General features: G+C 31.0%; 1 protein-coding gene across 1 annotated transcript in view; it reads left to right on the forward strand.

The window, feature by feature from the left end:
* The first annotated feature begins 15,367 nt into the window (after positions 1-15,367).
* Positions 15,368-24,254, forward strand: part of LOC107447503 (sialin) — a 19,272-nt gene continuing 10,385 nt past the window's right edge. Inside the window, exons 1-6 of the mRNA XM_043042089.2 lie at positions 15,368-15,643; positions 17,949-18,182; positions 20,055-20,238; positions 21,562-21,689; positions 22,833-22,982; positions 23,843-23,975. Coding sequence (XP_042898023.1) covers positions 15,383-15,643; positions 17,949-18,182; positions 20,055-20,238; positions 21,562-21,689; positions 22,833-22,982; positions 23,843-23,975 — 1,090 coding nt within the window. The 5' untranslated portion in view covers positions 15,368-15,382. The remainder of the gene's footprint in view (positions 15,644-17,948; positions 18,183-20,054; positions 20,239-21,561; positions 21,690-22,832; positions 22,983-23,842; positions 23,976-24,254) is intronic.

Here is a 24,254-nt window from a genome sequence, read left to right on the forward strand (position 1 = left end):
TTTTGTACGCTTATTGAGAACTGGTATATATATATATATGCCACAAAGATAGGTTTACCACAAAGAGAATTTCAATATTTCAATGCTTTTGAAGAAAGTAAGCTTCAATATATATTTACCTCGATCAATGGATAAAAGTCATTACAAAAGATGAAATAAAAATGAAAACTGGTTTTGTAATTTTCCTTATAAAATTCAAAATGCGTCAAAATGACGCTCCCCGTAAACCTAGTGTTAATGTAAAAAATAGCAATTTGTGAAAACCGTCTTATCATTTTGAGCTTTCTTTCAAAAGGTAAGAAAACTACCCAGGAATTTGCTTGAAACCTTTTTAAATTAAGTTATTTAAACCAGTTTTTTTTAATTAGTTACCAAATTCGATTCACTACAGAGTTAAGAATTAAAAAAATTATTTTTAATAATAATTAAAAAAAATTCCAGCGCCTGATCTCTATAAAAAGTACTAGTTTAGTTACTCATATCTTGCGCAGTTTCTTAAAAAAGGACTTTTCTAAAATTTTAAGGCAAGAGTTTTGTAATTAACTCTAAATTGCTCTAAAATTTTGTTTAATTTTATTAATATTTTTTTTAAAATTATAGCAGAAAAATAATAAAAGAAATAATTTCTTATAAAAATGTATATATCTTCATAAAGATTTAATATATATACGGAAATCTTACGAAATTTTGTGTAATTATGCATATAATAACCAGATTAACTATCACAAGTTGCAAATCTATTATTACATTTTATGGCATAGAGTATTCAAAAACCTTATTTTCCGTTTGTTATTTATTGTTGGTCCCTTATTATTATATTAATTTACTGCTTTTGGAAAATACATTTGGAACACTCATTTCATATAATATGCTCTGTTAATTAACACTTGATTAACATATACAAATAAAATTAATTAAAATATAGCAAAACTATTACGTTACATGTGTTAATTAATAAGAATAATGGCAGCAAAAATACAGAAACAGTTTGTAAATAATATGTTGCGAAGGCGCATATCAAAAATCAAAAAATAAAATAGAATAATTGAGTTTGTTCGCAATACAAAAAATAATTAGGTTTACTTCATACATTCCAAACTTTATCAATGGTAGTAAGCTGTAATGAAAGTAAATAAATTTACAATGTTGGAAAATAAGTTTGTCAAAACAAGAATACTCTACCAATCTTTTGAAATGTTATCATCACAAAAACCATTTCATTGGTGAAAATATGAAATTAAGCCCGGCATTCTTAAAATATAAAAAAGTAGCTATAAAAATTTTAAATTATGTAAACAAATTTAGAATCCACGCGTTTCCCAACACCGTCGACTTAACCTCCTTTTCTGTCTAGAACCAACTTTCCGTCACCAAATGCTCACTGGCTCATCGTTGCCTGAGGAAATTAACCCTTTGCACTCGAAGTCCTTTCAACTGTTAAAAAAATGGACGCAACCACTAACATTTTCATGAAGGAAGTTTTGTAATCTTACCTTATAAAATCCGAGGATCACTGAATGCCTATGCCTATGTCACTTCTTTATCTAAGTATCGGCCCCGTAAGGGGCCCCAACTCATTCGTCTCAATGGGAAAGTTCTTAAATACTGCCTAAGCAGATCTGAGGTAGATGTTGTAAATCAGGTGGGGCAGGAGATTGTCCGTGGTTAAGGTGGGCTTGAGGGTGAGGATCCGGTGGCTAGGTCTTGAGTGTTGGAATGAGAGAAGTAAGCAGCTGGATTACTGCTTCATCTTTGATTAACTCCTGAAGTTCTTTGAAGACCTTCAGGAACCTAGTGGCGTTCGAGAGGGAGTCTTTTGGTCTGCTCTTTGAAGCTCGATGATTTCTCTTAGGCCAGGCACTACATCCTGTAAAACAGGCTGGGTGGGCGTCTTTACAGTTGGCACACGTCGCTGGGAGGGAGAGTGGCTTCGTGCAGAGATAAGTGAAGTGGGCTCCGGCACACTTCATGCAGGTAGGTTCGTTGGGGCGATCACTGAATGCTGTGGTAACTAACCATTAAGATGAAAAAAATTTCACAATTAAAGTGGTGGGTAATTTACTGGTGACTGACAGTCACCTCTCGAGTGGAAAGGGTTAAAAATTCGTCACAGATCAGATGGTTACTGCAGATCCGGTTGTTTTGGTAAAATCACAGGAGCATAAGTTATCGTTATATCTATTTGTATGTCACTTCACTTAATGAACTTTTCGCTTTCAACTTTCCGCCTCTGTTCAGCGTATAGCTCAGTTTGTTTCACCATTTCTTTCCCCTCATGAGAAATACCTGAATAGAACAATCTGTATTATATGTTAAAAGTATATTATATGTTCTTGTTTTTAACTGCTACTTCAATTATTATTTCAATTCCTTGTGGTCACTGCTAGATTTCTCTTATCAGTTTAACACGTTCACGCCGGGAAAAGTGAGAATACTGGTGCGGGAAAAGTGAGAATACTGGTGCGGGAAAAGTGAGAATACTGGTGCGGGAAAAGAGAAATTACTGGTAGAAGAACTATTTCAATATTAGGGAGGAGCTAATCTATTCTCGACAATACAATTTACTGTAAGGAAATTTATCACCATCATCAACAACATTTATCTGGGCGCCTGGGGCCGTTAGCTGCCTTTTTCCCATTCGTCTTGAATTTTGATCTTTGGGGTGGTTCTTTCTGGTAATTGGAATGCAATTGAAGTAAAAGGAAAGAAATTTATCTCGGCGGAGAAGCAATTCAATATAAAAATTGCATCCGTTAAAAACAATTGGTAGTTATGGATTTTTATTATTCCCGGAAAAAAACTGAAAACTGAAATTTATTGTTACCAGTTTTTACTCCGGTGCGCTGCCAAGATGAAAAAATCTAGCGTGACCCACCGGTGGGTCACCCCGGTGTGAACGTGTTAAGGTATGCATTAATACGGTACGCATTAGTGTTTTATTTAATATGAATACGCCCACACCATGCGCCCTTTCTCCCCCTCTCCCAAATTGCTTTCGTGGCTCTTTTCAAATTATTTTGCACGCTCATTAAGTGCTGGTATGTTTTATTCTGGCTTTATATTTTATATGTATACCAAGAGTCTTTTCGAAATTAAGCTCTAAAAACGTACAGTGTGCATATCATAAGAAATATTTGATTCATAAACATTCATTAAATTATATTGATTACGATCTTATTTATACAAAATATTAAATTCCATTGTTTGGGAGCTTAACGTTTTATTTGTTCTTACATAAACTCATAACACCTTTATTCTAACATATTCTTCGCAAAATGAATAAAACCAAAGAAAAATGTTAGGAAAAAAACCCAAACTATTCAACAAACTACTATATTTTCGTTAATAAAACGTATCATTCTATGGAGTTAATAATAAAGCATCACTGAAACTAATATCTTACTGAAAACGATTGTTGAACTTGCGTAAATTTATAATCGAATGCTTGCAAGTGACGTCATAGTAATAAACTCCTGGCATTTGTCGATGCGGAAACCAATCAGATTCATAACACACGCGTGATGTTGATAACAGGTATATCTTGCTGCAAGCGATTGTTGAACTTGTGTAAATTTATAATCGAATGCTTACAAGTGACGTCATCGTGGGAAACTCCTGGCATTTGTTGATGAGGAAACCAATCAGATTCATAACACACGCGTGATGTTGATGATAGGTATACAATTAAATCTGTTTTAAACCATGTGGTTTGATTTAAATCACATGGTCTGATTTAAATCATAAATCTGATTTAAATCATATCTGTGATCCGGTCTTATGTGATTACCACACTAAACAATTCTCTGCCCAACTGTAATTAAAACAAAAATATTGAGCTGTTTACTTGTGAATACGAACTATTCGCTTTTAACTGACTAACATTAACTGACTAACTCAGTTTGTCTCATTTTTTCGTTTCTCATGCAAGAAAGGAAGTTTTATTCAGAAAATCGTAAATATGTCCATTTCTGTGTTTAAGCTTATGATTGTTGACTAACTTTATATTTCAGTTTTCAGTAAGCTGTTGCCAACGCATAAAAGCAATTTCATCCGTTTTTTTTAGCATTTTACATGCACGCATGCATTAGTGTTCTGTATAATAAGTTCGATACAACAAATAGCTTGAATAAGAACTGATTAATGGATTATTAATTAAGATTTAATAATTGGTAAATTAATTGTTTAAAAGTGGTTCAAAGAAATAGAATTACATGGTTACCACGACATGGAAAAAATAAAGGTTTGGTAGTTAAGGTTTTTCAAAACTTCTGAATAAATTTAGCTATAATTTGAGAATTAAAAACATATCTCTGTGATATTTCTTACATATTTCATTTAAATTAAATATTTATGGATAGTTCAAATTTATCTCAGTGCTGCTAACAGTTTTAAAAAAAAATCCGGAACCCTAAATTCAACTCTTTTACTTTTGATATTTTTAAACATAATTTTTTACACTTCTACTCTACAATTTAATCTGTAGAATTTTTAATCATTCNTATATATATATATGCCACAAAGATAGGTTTACCACAAAGAGAATTTCAATATTTCAACGCTTTTGAAGAAAATAGACTACAATATATATTTACCTACCTTAATCAATGGATAAAAGTCATTACAAGAGATAAAATAAAAATGCATACTGGTTTTGTAATTTTCCTTATAAAATTCGAAATGCGTCAAAATGACGCGTCCCGTAAACCTAGTGTTAATGTAAAAAAAATGCAATTTGTGAAAACCGCCTTATCATTTTGAGCTTTCTTTTAAAAAGTAAGAAAACTACCCAGGAAATTGCTTGAAACTTTTTTAAATTTTTAAGTTATTTAAACCAGTTTTTTTTTTAATTAGTTACCAAATACGATTCACTACAGAATTAAGAATAAAATTTTTTAATTTTTCCCGTGCCTAAGGAGTATAAAAAAACTAATTTAGTGATTCATATCTTGTGCAGTTTTAAAATTCTCAAATTTTTGAATTTTTCTAAAATTTCAAAGCAAACATTTTGTAATTAACTTTAAATTGCACTAAAAATTTTGTTTAATTTCATTAAATATTTTTTTTAAAGTTATAGCAAACAAATAATAAGAAAGAAATTAGTTTCTTATAACAACGTATAGATCTCCATAAAGATTTAAGTTAGTCTTACGAAATTTTGTGTAATTTTTGCATAGATTAACTGCCACAAGTTACGCTATTATTACATTTTATGGCATAGAGAATTCAAAAACGTTATTTTCCGTTAATTTTTTATTGTTGGTCGCTTACACTTCTAAAAGCAGTAAATCTCATAGATATGAGTGTTAAATTTTTCTGGAGTATAAATTAATTCGTGAAGTATTTCTGTGGGAAATATGAAAAAATGTATTAGTGTTATTCTGTCCGTCCCCTGAATATATATACCGTCACACCTAAAAGCTTGATTTTAGTTTTTGCAGATAAAAATTATAAAGTCCACTTTTGCAATTTCTTTCAAACTGTTACTCTCGCTCATTGTTATGCTTATGGTACCGACTCTTATGTTACCTACGTTCTTATGGTACCTACGTTAATCTAACTTTTTAAATACAAGTTCTAAAAACATTTAAATTATTCATCTTGCAAAACTAATGATTTAAAAACATTTTCATTCAATTTATGTACGTTACGATTAGATTTCTGTATTAATTTACTGCTTTTAGGAAAATACATTTGGAGCACTCATTTCATATAATATACACTGTTAATAATACTTTAATAATTAATAGTACATTTCATATGATATGTATGTATCATTCCATATAATATGCAAAAAGTAGCGATGGTTAAATTTTAAATTGAAACATACGTAAACAAATTTAGAATCCACGCGTTTCCCAACACCGTCGACTTAACCTCTTTTTCTGTCTAGAACAAACTTTCCGTCACTAAATGCTCACTGGCTCATCGTTACCTGAGGAAATTAACCCTTTGCACTCGATGTCCTTTCAACTGCTAAAAAAATGGAAGCAACCACTAACATTTTGAAAAAAATTTGTAATCTTACCTTTTAAAATCCGAGGATCACTGAATGCAGTGGTAACATAAAAAAAGTGGTAATAAAAAAAAATTTCGTAATTAAAGTGGTGGGTAATTTACAGGTGACAGTGGTGACTGACAGTCACATCTCGAGTGGAAAGGGTTAAAAAATCGTCACAGATCAGATGGTTACTGCAGACTGCTAGATTTCTCTTATCAGTTTAAGGTACGCATTAATACGGTACGCATTAGTGTTTTATATAATACGAAGAATACCACACCATGCGCCCCTCCTCCCCCTCTCCCAAATTGTTCGTGGTTCCTTTCAAATTATTTTGTACGCTTATTGAGAACTGGTATGTTTTATTACTGCTTTTTATGTATTCCGAGAGTCTTTTCGAAATTAAGCTCTAAAAATATACAGTGTGCATATCATAAGAAACATTTGATTCATAAACATTCATTAAATTATATTGATTACGATCTTACTTATATAAAATATTAAATTCCACTGTTTGAGAGCTTAACATATTATTTGTTCTTTCATAAACTCATAACACCTTTATTCTAACATAATCTCCGCAAAATGAATAAAACCAAAAAAAAAAATGTTAGAAAAAAAACCAAACTATTCAACAAACTACTATATTTTCGTTAATAAAATGTATCATTCTATGGAGTTAATAATAAAGCATCACTGAAACTAATATCTTACTGAAAACGATTGTTGAACTTGCGTAAATTTATAATCAAATGCTTGCAAGTGACGTCATAGTAGTAAACTCCTGGCATTTGTCGATGCGGAAACCAATCAGATTCATAACACACGCGTGATGTTGATGACAGGTATACAATTAAATCTGTTTTAAACCACGTGGTTTGATTTAAATCACATGGTCTGATTTAAATCACAAATCTGATTTAAATCAGATCTGTGATTACCACACTAAACATTTCTCTGCTCAACTGTAATTAAAACAAAAATATTGAGCTGTTTACTTGTGAATACGAACTATTCGCTTTTACTAACATTAACTAACTAAGTTATGACTAACATTAACTGACTAACTCAGTTTGTCTCATACTTTCGTTTCTTACGCTTGAAAGGAAATTTTATTCCGAAAATCGTAAATATGTCAATTTCTGTGTTTAAGCTTATGATTGTTGACTAACTTTATATTTCAGTTTTCAGTAAGCTGTTGCCAACGCATAAAAGCAATTTCATCAGGTTTTTTTTTTTAGCATTTTACATGCACGCATGCATTGGTGTTCTGCATATTAAGTTCGATACAACAAATAGCTTGAATAAGAACTGATTAATGGATTATTAATTAAGATTTAATAATTGGTAAATTAATTGTTTAAAAGTGGTTCAAAGAAATAGAATTACATGGTTACCACGACATGGAAAAAATAAAGGTTTGGTAGTTAAGGTTTTTCAAAACTTCTGAAAAATGCGTTTTTTTAACTTTAATTTGAGAATCAAAAACATATCTCTGTGATATTTCTTACATATTTCATTTAAATTAAATATTTATGGATTGCTTAAATCTAGATTTATCTCAGTTATGCTAACAGTTTAAAAAAAAATCCGAAACTAGGGAACCCTAAATTTATGTTCAACNTCTAATAATTGATGTTTTTTGCAATCATTTTTTTCACGGGGGGGGGGGGGNGGGGGGGGGGGGCTTCGTGACTTCTTAAAAAATTTTAAAAGAGGTTCATTATATCAAAAAGGTTAAGAAACACTGCTTTAAAAAGAGGAAAAGAACAATATTTCTTTTGGGAAAAAATTTTCTTAAATGATGAGTTTCTAGAATCGCTTTCTATTTTTCACATTTAAACTGTACCTGTTGAATAAATACGACATACCTAGACACTTAATAATTGCAGATAGTTCTACAACAATGGAGTTTTGCAAAATTGTTCTTCAAAATTTAAAAACTTATCTTTAATATATAATGGAAGAAAATGAGAAACATGACTTCCAAGGTTTGATGAATTTTTTACTATAGTTTTTAAATCTGCCAAGTAAGCCAATTTAGATAAATTACTGAAATAGACATTGTATCATCTAAGAATCTTTGCATTACAAACATGCAGAATCTTTGTAAAAATGCAAAAGAATTAGGAATATCAAGTACTACGAGTAGCAAGTTAACATTTAAATGAGATTAAAAATTAATAGTTAACATTTAAATGAGATTAAAGATTTTTAAACATTCGTGTATATTAGGAGATCTAATTTATTCGAGGATGAAGTTGAAATACTTGCAAAAAGAATATACATTCTACCACTTGAAAAAAAAAAATTTTTTAATAATAATAATTCTTCATTTGAACTTGTCGACTTCGATAATGTTAGATAATTAGAGAGTATTAAGTAGCTTTTGTTCTTTTTCAACAAAAATATAAATTTGCGGCTAATGTGCCCAGCTTTCTTGTTTCATTATGTAAAACGATTCTATAAAGATATGTTACGAGCGGCTTTTATGAAATACCCAAGATACTAATTTTAGCTTTAAGATAGGTTTGTTAGTTCTTATTAAAAGGAGAAAAACATCACCTTGTCGTCAATTTGCTCCCTTAACAGTTTCAGATAGACGTTTGTGTTTAATAAACATAAGCAGAACCGTGGTGGCTCAGAGAATTAGCTCTCGAATCCCAATGAGATGAAGCGGGACTCAATCCCGGCGAAGGCTGGTTGATTTGAATTCCGCACCCGACTCACACCGACCACAGTGCTGATGTAAAATATCCTCAGTGGTAGATGACCCATGGGTAAAAGTCCCCTTGTCGTAAGGCTTACCGCGGGAGGTTTTCGTGGTTTTCCTCTCCATGTAAAACAAATGCGGGTTAGTTTTATCGAAAAGTCTCCATTGAGGCAAATTTCACCTAATACTTGATCCCTTGTCTTCTGGATTGGGTTCAACATCATAAGGATACGAAATTGAACATTGATAGTCGCCAACTGGAAATTCGGTCGGTTGTTCAACGACGGTTATAAAATAAAATAAACATACGATTAAGAAAATAAAAATCATACAGTACCTATTGTATAACACAAAATGAATAAAGACAAAATTTGCATTCCAACTCTTCCTTTTTGCAATTTATTTAGAAGGAGACACTTTCAAAATAGGCATTAGAATGCTCAGTTTTTGTTTGATAATTTGCTTTTGTCACTGTTTCTGGTTTAATAATTCAAAAGGTGTTATTTTTTTAAAAGATGTTTCTATATATACCACTTTAAATTAAAAATTCTTAAAATTAATGTTTGAAGCTTTCAGAAATTTGAAGAAACGGTAATAAATTATGAATTAAAACATGTATTTTTGAACACCTTATGCCTGAAAGTACTGCAGTACGCATGTAATTTGTATCGTTTACTTTGACTATTATTTGCAATAATGGGATACCTGCAAGGACTTAGTATGGTTATCTCGATCTTGATTGGTTCTTGAAACACGACATTTGTATATGTTAGCAATGTTTTTTCCATTCTATTTCGAGTATGCCAAGCCCGTCAAGATTCAATTCCCTCAAGTGACACATTCTATATTCTAAGGCAAAGATTCCAATTCCTTCACCATATATTTCGCACTAAACTTAAAGCCAGACACGAAGCCATGTTGAACATAAACAGACTATTTATAAATCGAAGTTGCCAGGTGCACGAAACAAAAACATATCATGGTCATAATAAAATACGTAAACAAATAATAAATTTAAATTAAGTAAAAGACGTAGACGAAAAAGAATTACATTTCAACAAATTCGATGTGCGGTGAGGGGCTGGATTTAATTAACTTCACTTTAGTTAACATTTCAACTTATGTGGAGAAACTAAGCTCAACTTTAACACGTCATTTTTCTTATGAGCGATGTAAGATTTCAGTTTTCGTTAACTTTCTATTTTAATAAACATTTCTTAAGAAAATACATAAAAGAAAATAATTTGTAACATTCAGAGATCCTATGAGAGTTAGGCACGCCTCTCTTGGCGATATGATGTAGAATTGGATCATCCGAGAAGTGTAGATCTACTTCTGAACGTTTTCTCGCTAGAAATCAATTTTTATCTTATTTGATGTTTTGTCTGAATGTTATGTTTGTTTGTATTTTTGTGTGTGTTGTGGAAATGAGAAGATTTAATGAATAGTAGATTTTCAATCCTGGAACACTTATTTGCCACACATTACAACGATCCGATCAACGGATCATAGGTTAGAGTCCCCTTGCCGTCAGGCTGACCGTGGGAGGTCCTCGTGGTCTTCCTCTCTATGTAACGCTAATGCGGGTTAGCTCCATCAGAAAAGTCCTCCACGAAGGCAAATTTGTCCCAATACTCGATCCAGGAGTTCCCTTGTCCTCTGGATTGGGTTCAAAATTACAAGGCTACGGAGTTGAACATTAGTAGTTGTAAACCCATAAAATTGGGTAGGCTGCTCAACAGCGGTTATAAGTAGAAAAAAAACTAAAAACGATCTGCTGGCGCTGACGTCATAGTTCACATGTGTGTGTATCCGCGGTCTTCTTGAAGTGCAAATACTCAATTGCGTAAAATTTCGTAAACTCAACTTACATTTTATGGAAATATGGACATTTTTATGAAAAATATTGTCTCATGTTTTATATTGTCTCATGCACCCCCTAATGTCTCATGCACCTTGCAATAACTTTAAAAATAATCAATAAAATTAAATAAGTTTTCGAAGCAGTTTTTTATTCATTACAAATTTATTATTTTAAAATTTGGAAAAAAATGATAAAAATTGAGCAACATATGAGCATTTAAAGTAGTTCTTTCAAACTGTGCATACGCGATTTTTTTCCGTATAATTTTGTAGTGAATTGTATTTGTTAACAAATCGAAAAAAGTCGATATGAATATCTTGAAAAATTAAAAAGTTTCTGGAAACTTCTTGTGTAGTTTTTGAAATTCTTGATAGTTCTAAATTATAAGGGAATTTCCACAAATTTAATTTTTATCATGAGGCAGAATTTAATAACAGATGATAGTACCTTACAATAATCGTCAGTACACCAAATTGTGATGGTACAAGGAAAAAAACAAAGCATGTGAAAAAGAGAACCTATTTTAATGGGATATGATTCATCATATGATTCATCATGCTGGTGTAATTTTTAATAAATCTTATCTAATGGAACATAATGATATTTGTGGAAAATTTCTTATCATTTAGAGCTTTCTGTTAAAAAAAAGTACTTAAAAAAATTACTAAAATCTTTATAAATTTTCAAGATATTCAAATAGGATTGTTTTTCATTACTTACCAAAAACGAATCTCAACAAAATCATGACAAGAAATTAGTAAATGTTTGCTCTCATGCGCAATATGAAAGAACTCATATGAATGCTCAAACCTTTATAGTAAATTTTAACGATTTTTTTTTAAGTTTTAAAATTAGGATTTTGTTATTAACTAAACATTGCTACAAAATTTTGCTTTTTCATTAAATATTTTTAAAATTATTGCAAAATAACGTAACCCTTATGAAAAAATCGAGGTATAAATGAGGTATAAACGAAGTATATTTTAAAGGTATAAAGGAGGTTGTTGTTTAAATACGTCGTAAAGGTTGAAAAGGGTGCAAATGAATANTTCAAAATGTTTTCGACTAATATTAAATAAAATAAAAAATATAATAAATATTCACTGAAAATTATTTTTGCATGGAATTATCTTTGGCTAACTGAATTTTATAATTCGCTTCAAACTTTCTCAAGATATGGGGAAATCAATCAAAAAGTAAATTAAGATTAAGGGGTTCAAACTTTAGAGCGCTCTCGTGACTAAACTATTGGATCAAACTACTTAACCCTTTATTTTGAGATCACAAATCCAAATTAGTTGAAAAAAGGTATGTATATTCAGAGAAAGTATGTTTTTGCATCTGATTTCTTAACTTAAAATATCGTCTACACTAATTAATCAGCATATTTGAGGTCACTCACTAAAACCTTCAAGATTGAGTTCCAGAACGTGAAAATCCGATCATTAGATCAAAAGCTATTCCGGGTGGTCAGTTTTTTTTTATTTTGCTCACTCTATACAAAGTAACAATTAAAACTTTGCCATGGATAATGTTTTTACAATCGGCAATTAAATAACCTTCAAATTCGAATAAAACAATACTTGAATTCAAATTTTATTACCTTGTTTCCTTAATTATTATTTGTTTTCAAAAGCTTATATAAATTAATCTCTGCGACGTGGAGTTCCAATAATATAAGTACTTTATTGCCTAATTAAATGATCTTGAAAAGTTAATAAGTGTAATAAAAAGAAACATCAAATATAATTTGTACATAACACTTTTTCTTGTCAATATCTTATTTTAGCAAACGGTGTGTGTGTTTTCTATAAAAAGAATCACCGGTAAATGTTGAAGGAAACCACAGTAAATATGATAAAGTAAAAATAGAGAAAAGCACGTGACATGAAATAAATATCAGCAATAAAACAAACTATACTGTAAGCGGTTTATGTTTTTTTTATTTTTATTTTAGATATTGATCTCATTTTACGTTATAAAAACGGCTATAAAAGTAGCTTGGAAATCGAGACTAATAAAAAATAATATAGCTGCTACCTCTTTGCTTCAAGCAAGCTTTTGAGCCACAATTTAATCAAAAGTCGTCATATGAATTGCAGTCTTACCATGCACAAGATAAAAAACTGACCACCCTGAATTATTTTTCATTTATGATCGGATCATCACGTTCTAAGACTCAATCTTAATGGTTCCAGAGGGTGACCCCAAATGTGTTAATTTTTCGATTTTTAAATATCTGACTTTTTCATAATTCGATTTCTCAGAAGCTACTTCAATAATTTCTCTCAAATTTTGCAATTTGTTTTTTTAAAATTACATTCTTTAAAATGATTTGAAAATTATCTACCTTACAATTCAAAATTTGCCCGACTAATATTAAATTAATCCGCCCCCCTATATTTTAGGGTCACAAATCCAAATCTATTGAAACAAAGGTATGCTTATTTAGAGAAAGTTCGTTTTTGTGTTTGAATTCCGTAACTTAAATTATTGCCTGCCCTAGTTAATTTGTATATTGAGGTCACCCTCTCAAACCTTTAAAATTGAGTCCTAGAACGAGAAGATCCTATCATCCGATAGCTAGTTATTCGGGGGGGAGGGGGCCNGGGGGGGGGGGGTCCTTTCTTTTTTGCGCATTGTACGTTCCTAATAAAGCTACAGACTTGATATTTTTAAAACTTGAAGTGGTTGATCGAAAATCACTTAGTTTACGAAATTAAAATTGCAATAATTTAATTTTTACTTCATTACCTATGAAATGATTAAACTCATTAAATGATTAAATCCATTAAAGCCCAGTCATAAAAAGTGGTTTATATATGTAAAGCATTTATTTGAAAAAGTACATCATCGGTTTGCTTTTTATTTTGGACATGGCTCTAAATGCACTAAGAAATCGAATAATGCGAAAGTTACTTCTTACTTTTCTCGGTTGGTTCTATCTTAGCTTTACATCTTCGCCTGGACGTAACGAAAAGTAGTTAAATAATTAAATTTCTAAAATAAGCATTTAATACATATTTATTTAACAAGTAAAAAACAGTTGAATCACTTCACTCACCGCTTTTTCCGAGATGACAAGCACGGAAGTACACAATGTGGTAGAAAACATTTTTTGTGCGCATGCGCCAACTGCGTTTGCTGGATGCTCTGTGATAGCTTAAGTTCTCAGTCACGATGGACAATAGAGTTAGTGACAATGTAACATGTAGAATAGACACAGCTCAAAGCACATACGAAGAAGAAAAAAAAAACATAGCTTAAAATGCATAGTGTTATAAGAAACTTTGTATGACCCAAAACGCGTTTTTACGATATTCGACACAATATTGGACACATTCGTAATATAATGCCGTCCACTTTCATAAATCGCCTAGTTTCTTTATTTTTAAATTAAGTTTTTTTTTTCAAAAGACCTTATACAAGCTTATGCTGTTCTTTTCACAAACTTTAAAATTATTATAAATATATCGCTGCTTCAAAACAAAAAACGACACATCTGCAGGCGTTACACGTTTGCAGATGTGTCGTTTTAGTTTTGAACCAGCGATATGTTAATAATGGAAGGAATTTCGATTTCTTAAATCGAAATCTTAACACGTTTGGATATCTGAATGCGAAGATATAGTCTGGATAAAAAATTATGCTCGTGAATTAATATACAGGGTTACGTAATGATTATGTTTAAAGAAGTACGTGAAATCTCTGGTTCATTTTTTTGAAATTTGCGTTTAACAAATTTGGATTCTTGCCTCTCAAAACAGAGGAGGGGGCGTCCCAATTTAGATAGTAAGATCCCAATAATTTTGGCAGGAAAACAATTGAAAGTTAGCACCCTTTATTGTTAATTTTGCTTTCCGGTACATTCGAAATTAATAAGGCGAATAAAAAAAATTGCTTACAGTTATAAAACTTGTTTTCAAAAAGCAATCTCATGTAAAAAAAAATTTTTTTTAATAAATAATTATTATATTTTCATTTTAATGATGCTGTAAAAAATTTTGATTTTTATCTATAGATAATTTCAACTGACAAGATTCATTATTTTAAGGGAATAGTTCGATTAGCTCTTGAGAAATGAAAATTTTAAAAAATGCAACTTCTTTGAGAAAGCAATTATATTCTGAATATTTCTATTCCATCCGTTATTCCGTTTTGATGCTCAAGAAACCCAATATTCCTACTCCGTCCGTCCTTCCGTTTCGATTATCAAGAATCCGAATATTCCTATTCCGTTTCGTTTGATCTGTCCAAATATTTCTATTCCGTTCGTCAGTCCATTTTGATGATAAAGAATTCGAATTTTCCTTTTCTGTCCTTCCGTTTTGATGATCAAGAATCTGAATATTCTTATTCCATCCTTCCGTTTCGATGATCTGGAATTCGAATATCCCTATTCCGTTCCGCTTGTTCCTTCCGAATATCACTATTCCGTCCGTATTTTCGTTTTGATGATCAAGAATCCGTTTCGATGATCTAGAATTCGAATATCCCTATTCCGTTCCGCTTGTTCCTTCCGAATATCACTATTCCGTCCGTATTTCCGTTTCGATGATCAAGAATCCGATTTCGCCAAATGAAAAGTCTGTTTATTCAGAGAAAGTAAGTTTTTTAGTCTGATTTCGTAACTCAGTATATCATTCGCTCAAATTAATTAATTTAAAGATAAACCCAGAACCATTAAAATCAAGTTCTAGTTCGTGAAAATTAATTCATTAGATCAATTGTTTTCAGAGTGCTCTCATTTTTTGCGCAACGTACACTTTTAAATATTGAAAAAATAAAAAAGCATAAATTCTTAAGAATGGTGTTTCTGATTTTAGAAACAATTGGATCAACAGTGAAAACAATTTATATACCAAGAAGGTACATATTGGTTCTCCTTGGAAGTCTTGGTATATTCAATGTTTTTGCCATGAGGACGAATCTCAGCGTGGCTATTGTGGCAATGGTCAACCAGACAACAAATGCTCATCTTCCTTCTCTGAATGCTTCTTTCAACCAAGTAGCAGAATGCCCCAACTTTATCCACGATGATACGCCAAAAAATAGTACGGTTTTTACGGTAAGTAATAAAGAAATTAAGTTACTTTTTCACCACTGTAACCATAATTTATTGTTTTCTTAAAATGATTTGTTATCAATTGTTAACCCTTTAACATTAACTTCTGCCCTCGAGTTAATTCGAGCGAGCTAAACCATCACCTCCTACATCAAGAAGCCTCCACACGGTCTCTTATGAGTAGGCCGCGCAGACTGTTTAAAAGTGAACCAGTTGTGCCCATGAATCCAAAACCTTTTATAAAAGTAATTGAGAGAAATTTATCTTATATATTTGAGAATTGAATTTGTAGTGGTTGACAAGTGAATAAGGCAAACCCATAATATTCATAAATAAAATAAATTTTTAGCCATATATTTGCTACCACTCTCTTTTTTTAACTATATTCTATATTAAATGACTCGTGCTGTAAGTGGATATCCAAACCAGTGAAGACAAGTTTATTGCCACTCCACCCTTTCAACATCTACCCATATCTATCTCGGAGCTTCGCTCCGAATTTACAAACTTTTTTCACTCAGATGAATGAGCTAAAGCCTTTTATTAGGCTGGTACTCAGATTCAAATATTAAATGGGAAAAATAGTGGATATCCTTCACAGTGGTCTGTTCAGACTACCTATACCTATTAATAACCGTGTACAATCGAGATAATTCGAGCGGCGCTGTATTTTATGGTGCTATAATTTTAATCGAGAATTTAAAATAATGTGAAAGCTAAGAAAAAAAATCGTTTTTTGATCATTCACATAGGATTGTAAGCTATAACTCTTATTTATTCAAGAATAAAATATAGCCTTTTTCCATGGAACCAAAGAGCAGTTTATCAAAATTGTCCACCAAAAGAAAAGTTGAACCAGGAGCGGCAGGTATTTTTTACATTAAAAAAGTTAATTGAATTTTTTTGGCTGGTTTTTTTCAAAAAATCTGTGAATTGTGAATCAAAATTGTGCTATGGTTAATTAATTTCGACATATGAATGAATTAAATAAAGATGATGATTATTTTATATATTTATGAATTTATTTATTTTTGAAACTGAATGAAATGCATATTTTCAAATAGATTTCAGAGTCATACTTTAGTGGTTGGACAAAGAAAAATGGAAACATTTCCAGAATTGCCAACTACTCCGCTTCTTGCAGGCCTGACAACTACTACACTTTTTGAAAAATATATTATAGAGTGGTAGACATTTAAAAGCCAAAACTTTCAATAATTTTGTTATCATTTCAAAAGCCTCGCAACAAGAAAGCCGGAATAAAGTGGCGTCGCATACAAATTTTTATGGGTGGTGGTGTGGAAAATAAGTTCAAATGAATTGAAAAAATAATACATAAATATATAAACTTAAGTACCACTAGAATAAATGTTTACAAAAAGCGTAGAAAGTTGGCAGCCCTGAAATACTTGTTGAATAAGGATAATTAAGCTTACTGTATAAAAGTGTCACCACGAGATAACTGCTGAATACTGTGCTAACAGAATAACTAACCCAGAGGGTTCTTCCTTATCTAAATTAAAATTGTGAAGATTTTCTTTCTTTATTTAACGGGCAGTTAATGTTTCAGAAGTTTTTATATGACAAAACTGTTTTCACAATTTAAAGGATCATTTATATGTTCATTATCAAGTTTTGCTTAAAGCTCTTAGAAACTATGTCATTTTTCCCCATGCAGTGTTCGGATATCACCTGCATCAGAAAGCTTTCATTACTTTCCTTTGTGTTTTTTGTTCTAGTTTTCGAATCGAATTTCTTTTCATGTGATAACATTAAATAACAATACTAGTCAAACTTCAGTTTCCATGATTAAAAGCAACTTTCAAGAATTCTCATACAAATACAAAAGAAAAAATAGTTTTTTTTTTAATGTTCCCTCACGTAAATAAACAATTAAGTAAATAATAGTTTCAATGATGAAAGCGAAAATCACCCAGGTAATACAAAAAAATGCAATATCATGCAATGAGCATTTTTTTATGGAAGATAATAATGTAGTTATGAAAAACAATTTACTTCAATAACTGATTAGAATGATTTTAAAATCCACTGCAGCAGTAAAAACACATTTATCATTTTTTTTTTCAGCACTAAAAAAATATCCTCAATCAGAAAGATTGAAAAAAACGATTAAACAATCTGGGCTCAAAAGAAAGGAATTTAAATGCTATCAATGAATTTTTTTACATATACCGAGAATATTGACAAATGCTTTAAATTCGAAGCAAAAGTTCTGAAAAAAAAGAACTGAAACTTTTGAAAAAATTTAAAACATAAAAAAACAATCCTTATTTAAAAACTGTTTTAGGGTGAACAATTCAACTGGGACACTCAAACGCAGGGGACAATTTTGTCAGCCTATTTCTATGGTTATGTGATGAGTCATGTACCTGGTGGAATATTGGCTGAAAAGTTTGGTGCCAAATGGGTATTTGGCGGAGGAGTATTGGCTACATCAGTCTTCACCCTCTTATCTCCTTTTGCTGCATATCTGGATAAATATGCTTTTGTTGCTATCCGAATTCTTCAAGGATTGGCTGATGTAAGTAGCATAATTTATATTATTTTCAAAAATAAAAATTTTTTGTAATTGATTGATAATTTAAATGATAAATCGTGATCTAAATAATAAATTATAATTTCAATAATAAATTTCAATACAAAATTCACTACCCCAAAACAGTCATAAAAAGAGTGATCCATTAATTCATAAATGATTACGACATAATATTGTGTCATGATTTGAGCAAATTGCTTGTGGCTCAAATGTTGTAAGTTTAGTTTGGAATCTTTAACAGTATAATTTTTTTTAATTGTGTTTCTAATGGTTTTTTAAGTAAAGACGAAATTTAAGCCCAATATTAAGGATTGCATTAAAGTACTAAAAAAATATTTAAGAAAAATTGCTAAGTGAGAAAATCTTTTTACAAACGAATGTACTTACCTCTTTCTGTTATATTATTAAAAAAATGTTATTGAAAATTAAAATTTAGTACATACTTCAACAAACATGAAATTATTCGAAGCCACCACTCCATGATTTCAGTGTTTGACAACCCTTTAACCTTTACGGGACGGGCGAGTCATAAATGTATTTGTACGGAACCAGAATGGAAAAAAATAAAAAGCGGTAGCTTAAATTTAGACTAGGCTTAATTTTTATAATTTAAAAGTCTTATTTTTTGCTTTCATTTTAATTCTAACATATATATCATACCTGCCACCTTTTAATCCCTTCCATTATCATTTTTCCCAGTGGTATTAAAATGGAATTAAAACTTCAATTTTAAGCAAACAAATGCGTTGTATTTGAGAAAACTTAAGTTAACAACCATGATAGTAACGCATATTAATATATGTGCTTAATTTTTATAAGAATAGTGGTGATCAAAATCATCTAAAAATTAAGTTTATAAAAGAAAAAATAGTATATACTTACTACCACTTTAAATATGAAAATAAAATCTTTCGGAATATCCGGAAGAGTTGGCAGGTATGATATAAATATATAATTTTTATTTTGTGTAAAGTAGTGATATATTAAGTAAATCAAACTATTATTATTACTCCTCTCCGTTACCACTTTTGAAAATTTACAAGATCCGTGGGAACACTGTCATATATCTATGCTTCAATTTTTTTTTATGTAGTGATAGACAAAATTTCTTTATTTCCTATTAATTAAAATGTTAATATATTATATTTGCTAAAACTTTGGAAAATATTTTTTTAATACAGCAAAAATTCCGTTGTAGTTAAAGGGTATGATTGAGTGGAATGTGTAAGCTATGCCATTTTTATTTTTTCTCAGAGGAAGTAGCTTAAAAACGATTTAATGACATGATGTTTAACACCTTATTCGTTAAAATTCATTTAATTATCCAGAACTGTATATACAAGGTGTTCCAAAACGACCGCATAAACTCTGCGCAGCTAGATTCCTCGTTGGGAGTACATAAAAACTGCCCAAAGAAGCGTTACTGTACGATCCATAGTTTGCGAGAAAAATACGAATAACAAAGTATGACGTCACTGCCGGTGCAAGAAAAGACACTTTATTGAACATATCAACAGCAGTATACTATGCGCAATTTAAAGCAGATGTTCAAAGTTTCCGCCGTGCATGTCGAGGCAGGCTTGAGCACGCCATGGAATGGTCCAATAAAGTGTTTTTTCCTTGCACTGGGAGTGACGTCATACTTTGTTTCTTGTACTTTTTTCGTAAACTATGGATCGTACAGGAACGCTTCTTTGGGCAGTTTTTATGTACTCCCAACGAGGAATCTAGCTGTGCAGAGTTTATGCGGTCGTTTTGGGACACCCTGTATAGATATAAATATTTTTTTTCGGGGGGGGGAGGAGAAAACTCGTACTATCAAGAAAAAAAGCATAATGATTATTTATGTGTTTGCAGGGAGTGACAACGCCTTCCATAACGGCAGCTATCAGCAAGTGGGCACCGAAAGTTGAGCGAAGTAGACTCTCCACTATCATCTTTACCGGTATTATGGTAGGGAACGTGGCATCCCTCTCTGTGTCAGGGTTGCTTTGCAGTACAGAATTCCTCGGAGGATGGCCTTCCGTTTTCTACTTATTTGGTAAGATTTTTGATTTTTCTCTTAACAAGTGGGGAAGAACAAAACCTGGACTAGGGTAGTCAAAAGCCATTCTATCCTAACTAACTTTCAGGAATTTTATAAGCACCGACTAATGTAAAAGCTTATGTAAAACGATTGTTTAATTAAAAATAATAGCTGTTGTCCCGACTTAGGCGTTCACAGTTTAGACGGCGAAGGAAAATTGTTTCACTTCAGGTGGTTGAGTTCGAGATGGTAATTTCATATTTGGTGGCACTAACCCAGACCTACCAACTCTACTGGATATTCCCGAAGATTTTATTTTTATATTTAAAGTGGTAGTAAATATATACTATTTTTTCTTTCATAAGCTTAATTTTCAAATGATTTTGATCACCACTATTCTTACAAAAATTAAGCACATATACTAATATGTGTTACTATCATGGTTGTCAACTTAAGGTTACTCAAATACAACTTATTTGTTTGCTTAAAATTGAAGTTTTAATTCCATTTTAATACCACTGGGAAAAATGATAATGGAAAGGATTAAAAGTTGGCAGGTATGCAAACCCGTTTGAATCCAAAACAATTTTAAAAAATCTAACTGACAGAGAAAAAATAAAACAATTTGACTTATAATTTCTCCAACTAATCCTAACAGAGAAATAGAAAATATTTTTTTTTTTAAAAAAGGGATAATTAACAAATACACAAAGGGATATTTTGGTTTGAGACGGTAGGCACTTTATATTAGTACGTTCTAGTTCTACTAGTACTTTCTAGTCCTACAAGTACATTTTTGATCTAGTACGTTCGAACCCTACTAATACATTCGAACTAGTGTGTTCTAGCCCTACTATTACCCACAAAGTTCAAGTGATATTAGAGATGAAAAACAAAATAGCAATCTATCAAAACTTTAATATTGTGTTTTAGATATTATTTTTATTCCAGACATTGAGTGTGTGAGAAATGAGAAATTTCGTGATATTATGTATCAAACATGCATGGTTGATAATACTATATTTCAATTTAAAATGTTTCAATCACACAGCGAGTACCGATGTCACCGAGGAGCTAGACTTTTAAAGCTTTCTCAGGTAGACTTTTGAAATTTATGTTCTGCGCTTGCGCGGAGAACACAATATGCACTCACTGTGAACTCACATTAAGATAACTACACAATTTTTGAAAGAAAAATAGAATTTCGAGGATAATATTTCTGATCAGTTATTAATATATTTTCCAATATTTATTGAAATTAAAAGACTAATATTTGAAGCACGTAGTTGTCAATAATATATTTTTTGCTTATTTTCAAATCTTTCGTTTTGGCTTTAGGTGCACTAGGCGTTATCTGGTTCTTCTTTTGGTGCTTCTTCATATATGAAACTCCTTCAAATCATCCAACAATTTCAAAAGAGGAATTTTTATACATCGAACAAAATAAAGACAAAGAATCCGAAGAGGTTAGTTGAAACCAGTTTTCACTGTATGTCAGAAATTAGTTTTTCTGTATGGTAAAAAAATTTTTTTATTTAAAATTAAGAATATTTTTTTGCAGATTTATAAATTTGAGTGAAACACATTACAGATCTTTATTTTCTTTGAAAAGCACTTAATGTAGTACTTGAAATTCATTCAACTTTCTATTAGTGATTCTCGAAACATATTTTTTTTCTTCAAATAAATGGAGGCAAACAAATCTCATTGTTTATGACTAACCGAAAATTAGTAATTTGGGAAAATTGTTTAATCCCTTCACGAAACAAATAAAAACTTATTTAATATACATAATTTCGTGAAAAAAAATTATTTTAAATAAAATACTTTACATCAAGAATGATATAACAAGTCATAATTTCTTCTATCTCTTTAAAAGTTAAATATTTCGGGAAAACCAGTATACTTTGCGACTATGAAATAAGGGAACGAAAAATGAGTCAAAAATACTTTACATTGTATAAATATTCCAAAAGCACATCTTAGCTGTTATAGATTACAATTTTAGCAATGTTAGACAATTTTTTTTTTTCAAAGTTTGCGCTATCTTGTCACATTATTAACACGTTGAATGCCAAAGGGGTCACCGGTGACCCGCACTGAGTTTGTTCGTAGCTCCACGGGGGTCACCAGTGACCGGCGAAGCCAAGATAAATAAAAACACATAATTCGTGTAAATTTTTAATGCTTTTAATTTTTTTATATTATTATCGTTACTAAAATGGTTTGAAGAGATTAATGCAATATAGAACACACAAAAATTGTTTTATTCATATACAAAGAGATGCCAACTTGATCCGAACAGCGAATAAATATTTTCAAGTGGTAGTTTATAAATTGTGATTCTTGGTTTAATAAATTCAATTTAGAATATTTTTATCCTCCACTATTTCTAAACAATTTGTAGGCTAATATGATTCGCCACATGTGCCAGAATTGACTTACTAAAACCGTTATGAAAAACTAGCAAAATCTGTCTATAATTTGCAAATTTAGTTCGTTGTCATTTACCGTTTAGCCTGACGGGCAAGCTGTGTTAATCACTAAAAGTATATTTTGTTTTTACGTGCGTTAGTTTTACGAGCAATAAAAACTTTTCTGTTTTATAGAGACATGTGGTTCCATGGAAAGATATATTTACGTCCGTTCCCGTATGGGCTCTTATGATTGCACAATTCGGTCAAGGATTTGGTTTCCTGATTTTGCTGACAGAATTACCCACATACTTAAGTACTGCTCTTCACTTCGATCTAGCATCCGTAAGTATTTAAAAGACTCACAGCATGATATGATTTGGTATAATAAGACCATAAAATTGGTCAAAATTCTGCAAATGAAAAAATTAAAATTTTTCATTCAGTTTGAAACAGACAATTGAAGAACAGGGGGGAGGAAAGGTTTGTGGCCGGATACGGAGGAGAAAAACGAGGAAAGGAATAGTTGTTTTTGCCCAGTATGGTCTATCTTCACTGTGTAATGACTTTCGTGCAGAACCAACTTTTCAAGTTTTTGATTTGACAAAACTTACCAATCTATAAAATGCTACAGGTGGCAATCAAATTGCTAATTTTTTTTTTGACAAAAAGGACATACACCGTTCTTTTCCTTGCTCTTCAATTGTTTTAACATTAAAACATATTTCTGAATATAATGAACATTAACATATTTCTGAATATAAGCCGATATTTTTTAGAAAACTTTCGAATACTAAAGTTAAAGGGATTAACTTATAATCAGATCCACTAACTTTGATAAATTTCAGGAAGACATCACCAAATTAAATACTACTTTTTTCATCACATTTGTAACGTATCATTGGAGAATACGAATAATCTCCAATGATTAGGCGAAATTACCGCATTAATCACATTTACCGTAACATACATATAATCATTAAATTTGATTAAAGTCCTATAAATACAAAATTATTTAATTCTTTTCATTAATAACGCATAATAAAAGAAGGTATATAAAAAAAACTTCCTTTTAAGTATCTATATAAATATATTTATACACCTATATATATTTAGGCAATATTTATTGTTACGTTCGTTTATTATTATTAATCATGCGTTTTCATTTCATGGTGAATAATGTTGAGATGTTTTCTTTCGTATAGAATGGATTCATTTCAGCGATGGCTTACGTATTCCAAGCTGTCGTTGCTTGCGTTTCATCACTTGTTGCCGATAAGTTGAGAGAATCGGAGAAAATGTCCGTAACTGCAATTCGAAAGTTATTCAACTCAATCGGTAAGATATTATAATTATTACTAGAATTCAAAATTGGAATATCTACATTCCTGAATACTATTTACTAATATTCAGGAATGCATAGATACCAATTTGTTCCAGATAGCCGGTAAATATTTTCGAGCGGTAGTGCTTTAATGTATGATTCCTGTTTAAGTAAATTCGATTCAAAGGATTTTTACTAGATACTGCTTTTAAATAATTCAAAGGCTTATGTAAGCGCCATTTTGTTACAGCAAAGCCGTGCTGAGCCCTTTAAAAAGTTGGCAATATATATAT

Source organism: Parasteatoda tepidariorum, chromosome 6, assembly GCF_043381705.1.
Source record: "Parasteatoda tepidariorum isolate YZ-2023 chromosome 6, CAS_Ptep_4.0, whole genome shotgun sequence".
Classification (NCBI taxonomy): Eukaryota; Metazoa; Arthropoda; class Arachnida; order Araneae; family Theridiidae; genus Parasteatoda; species Parasteatoda tepidariorum.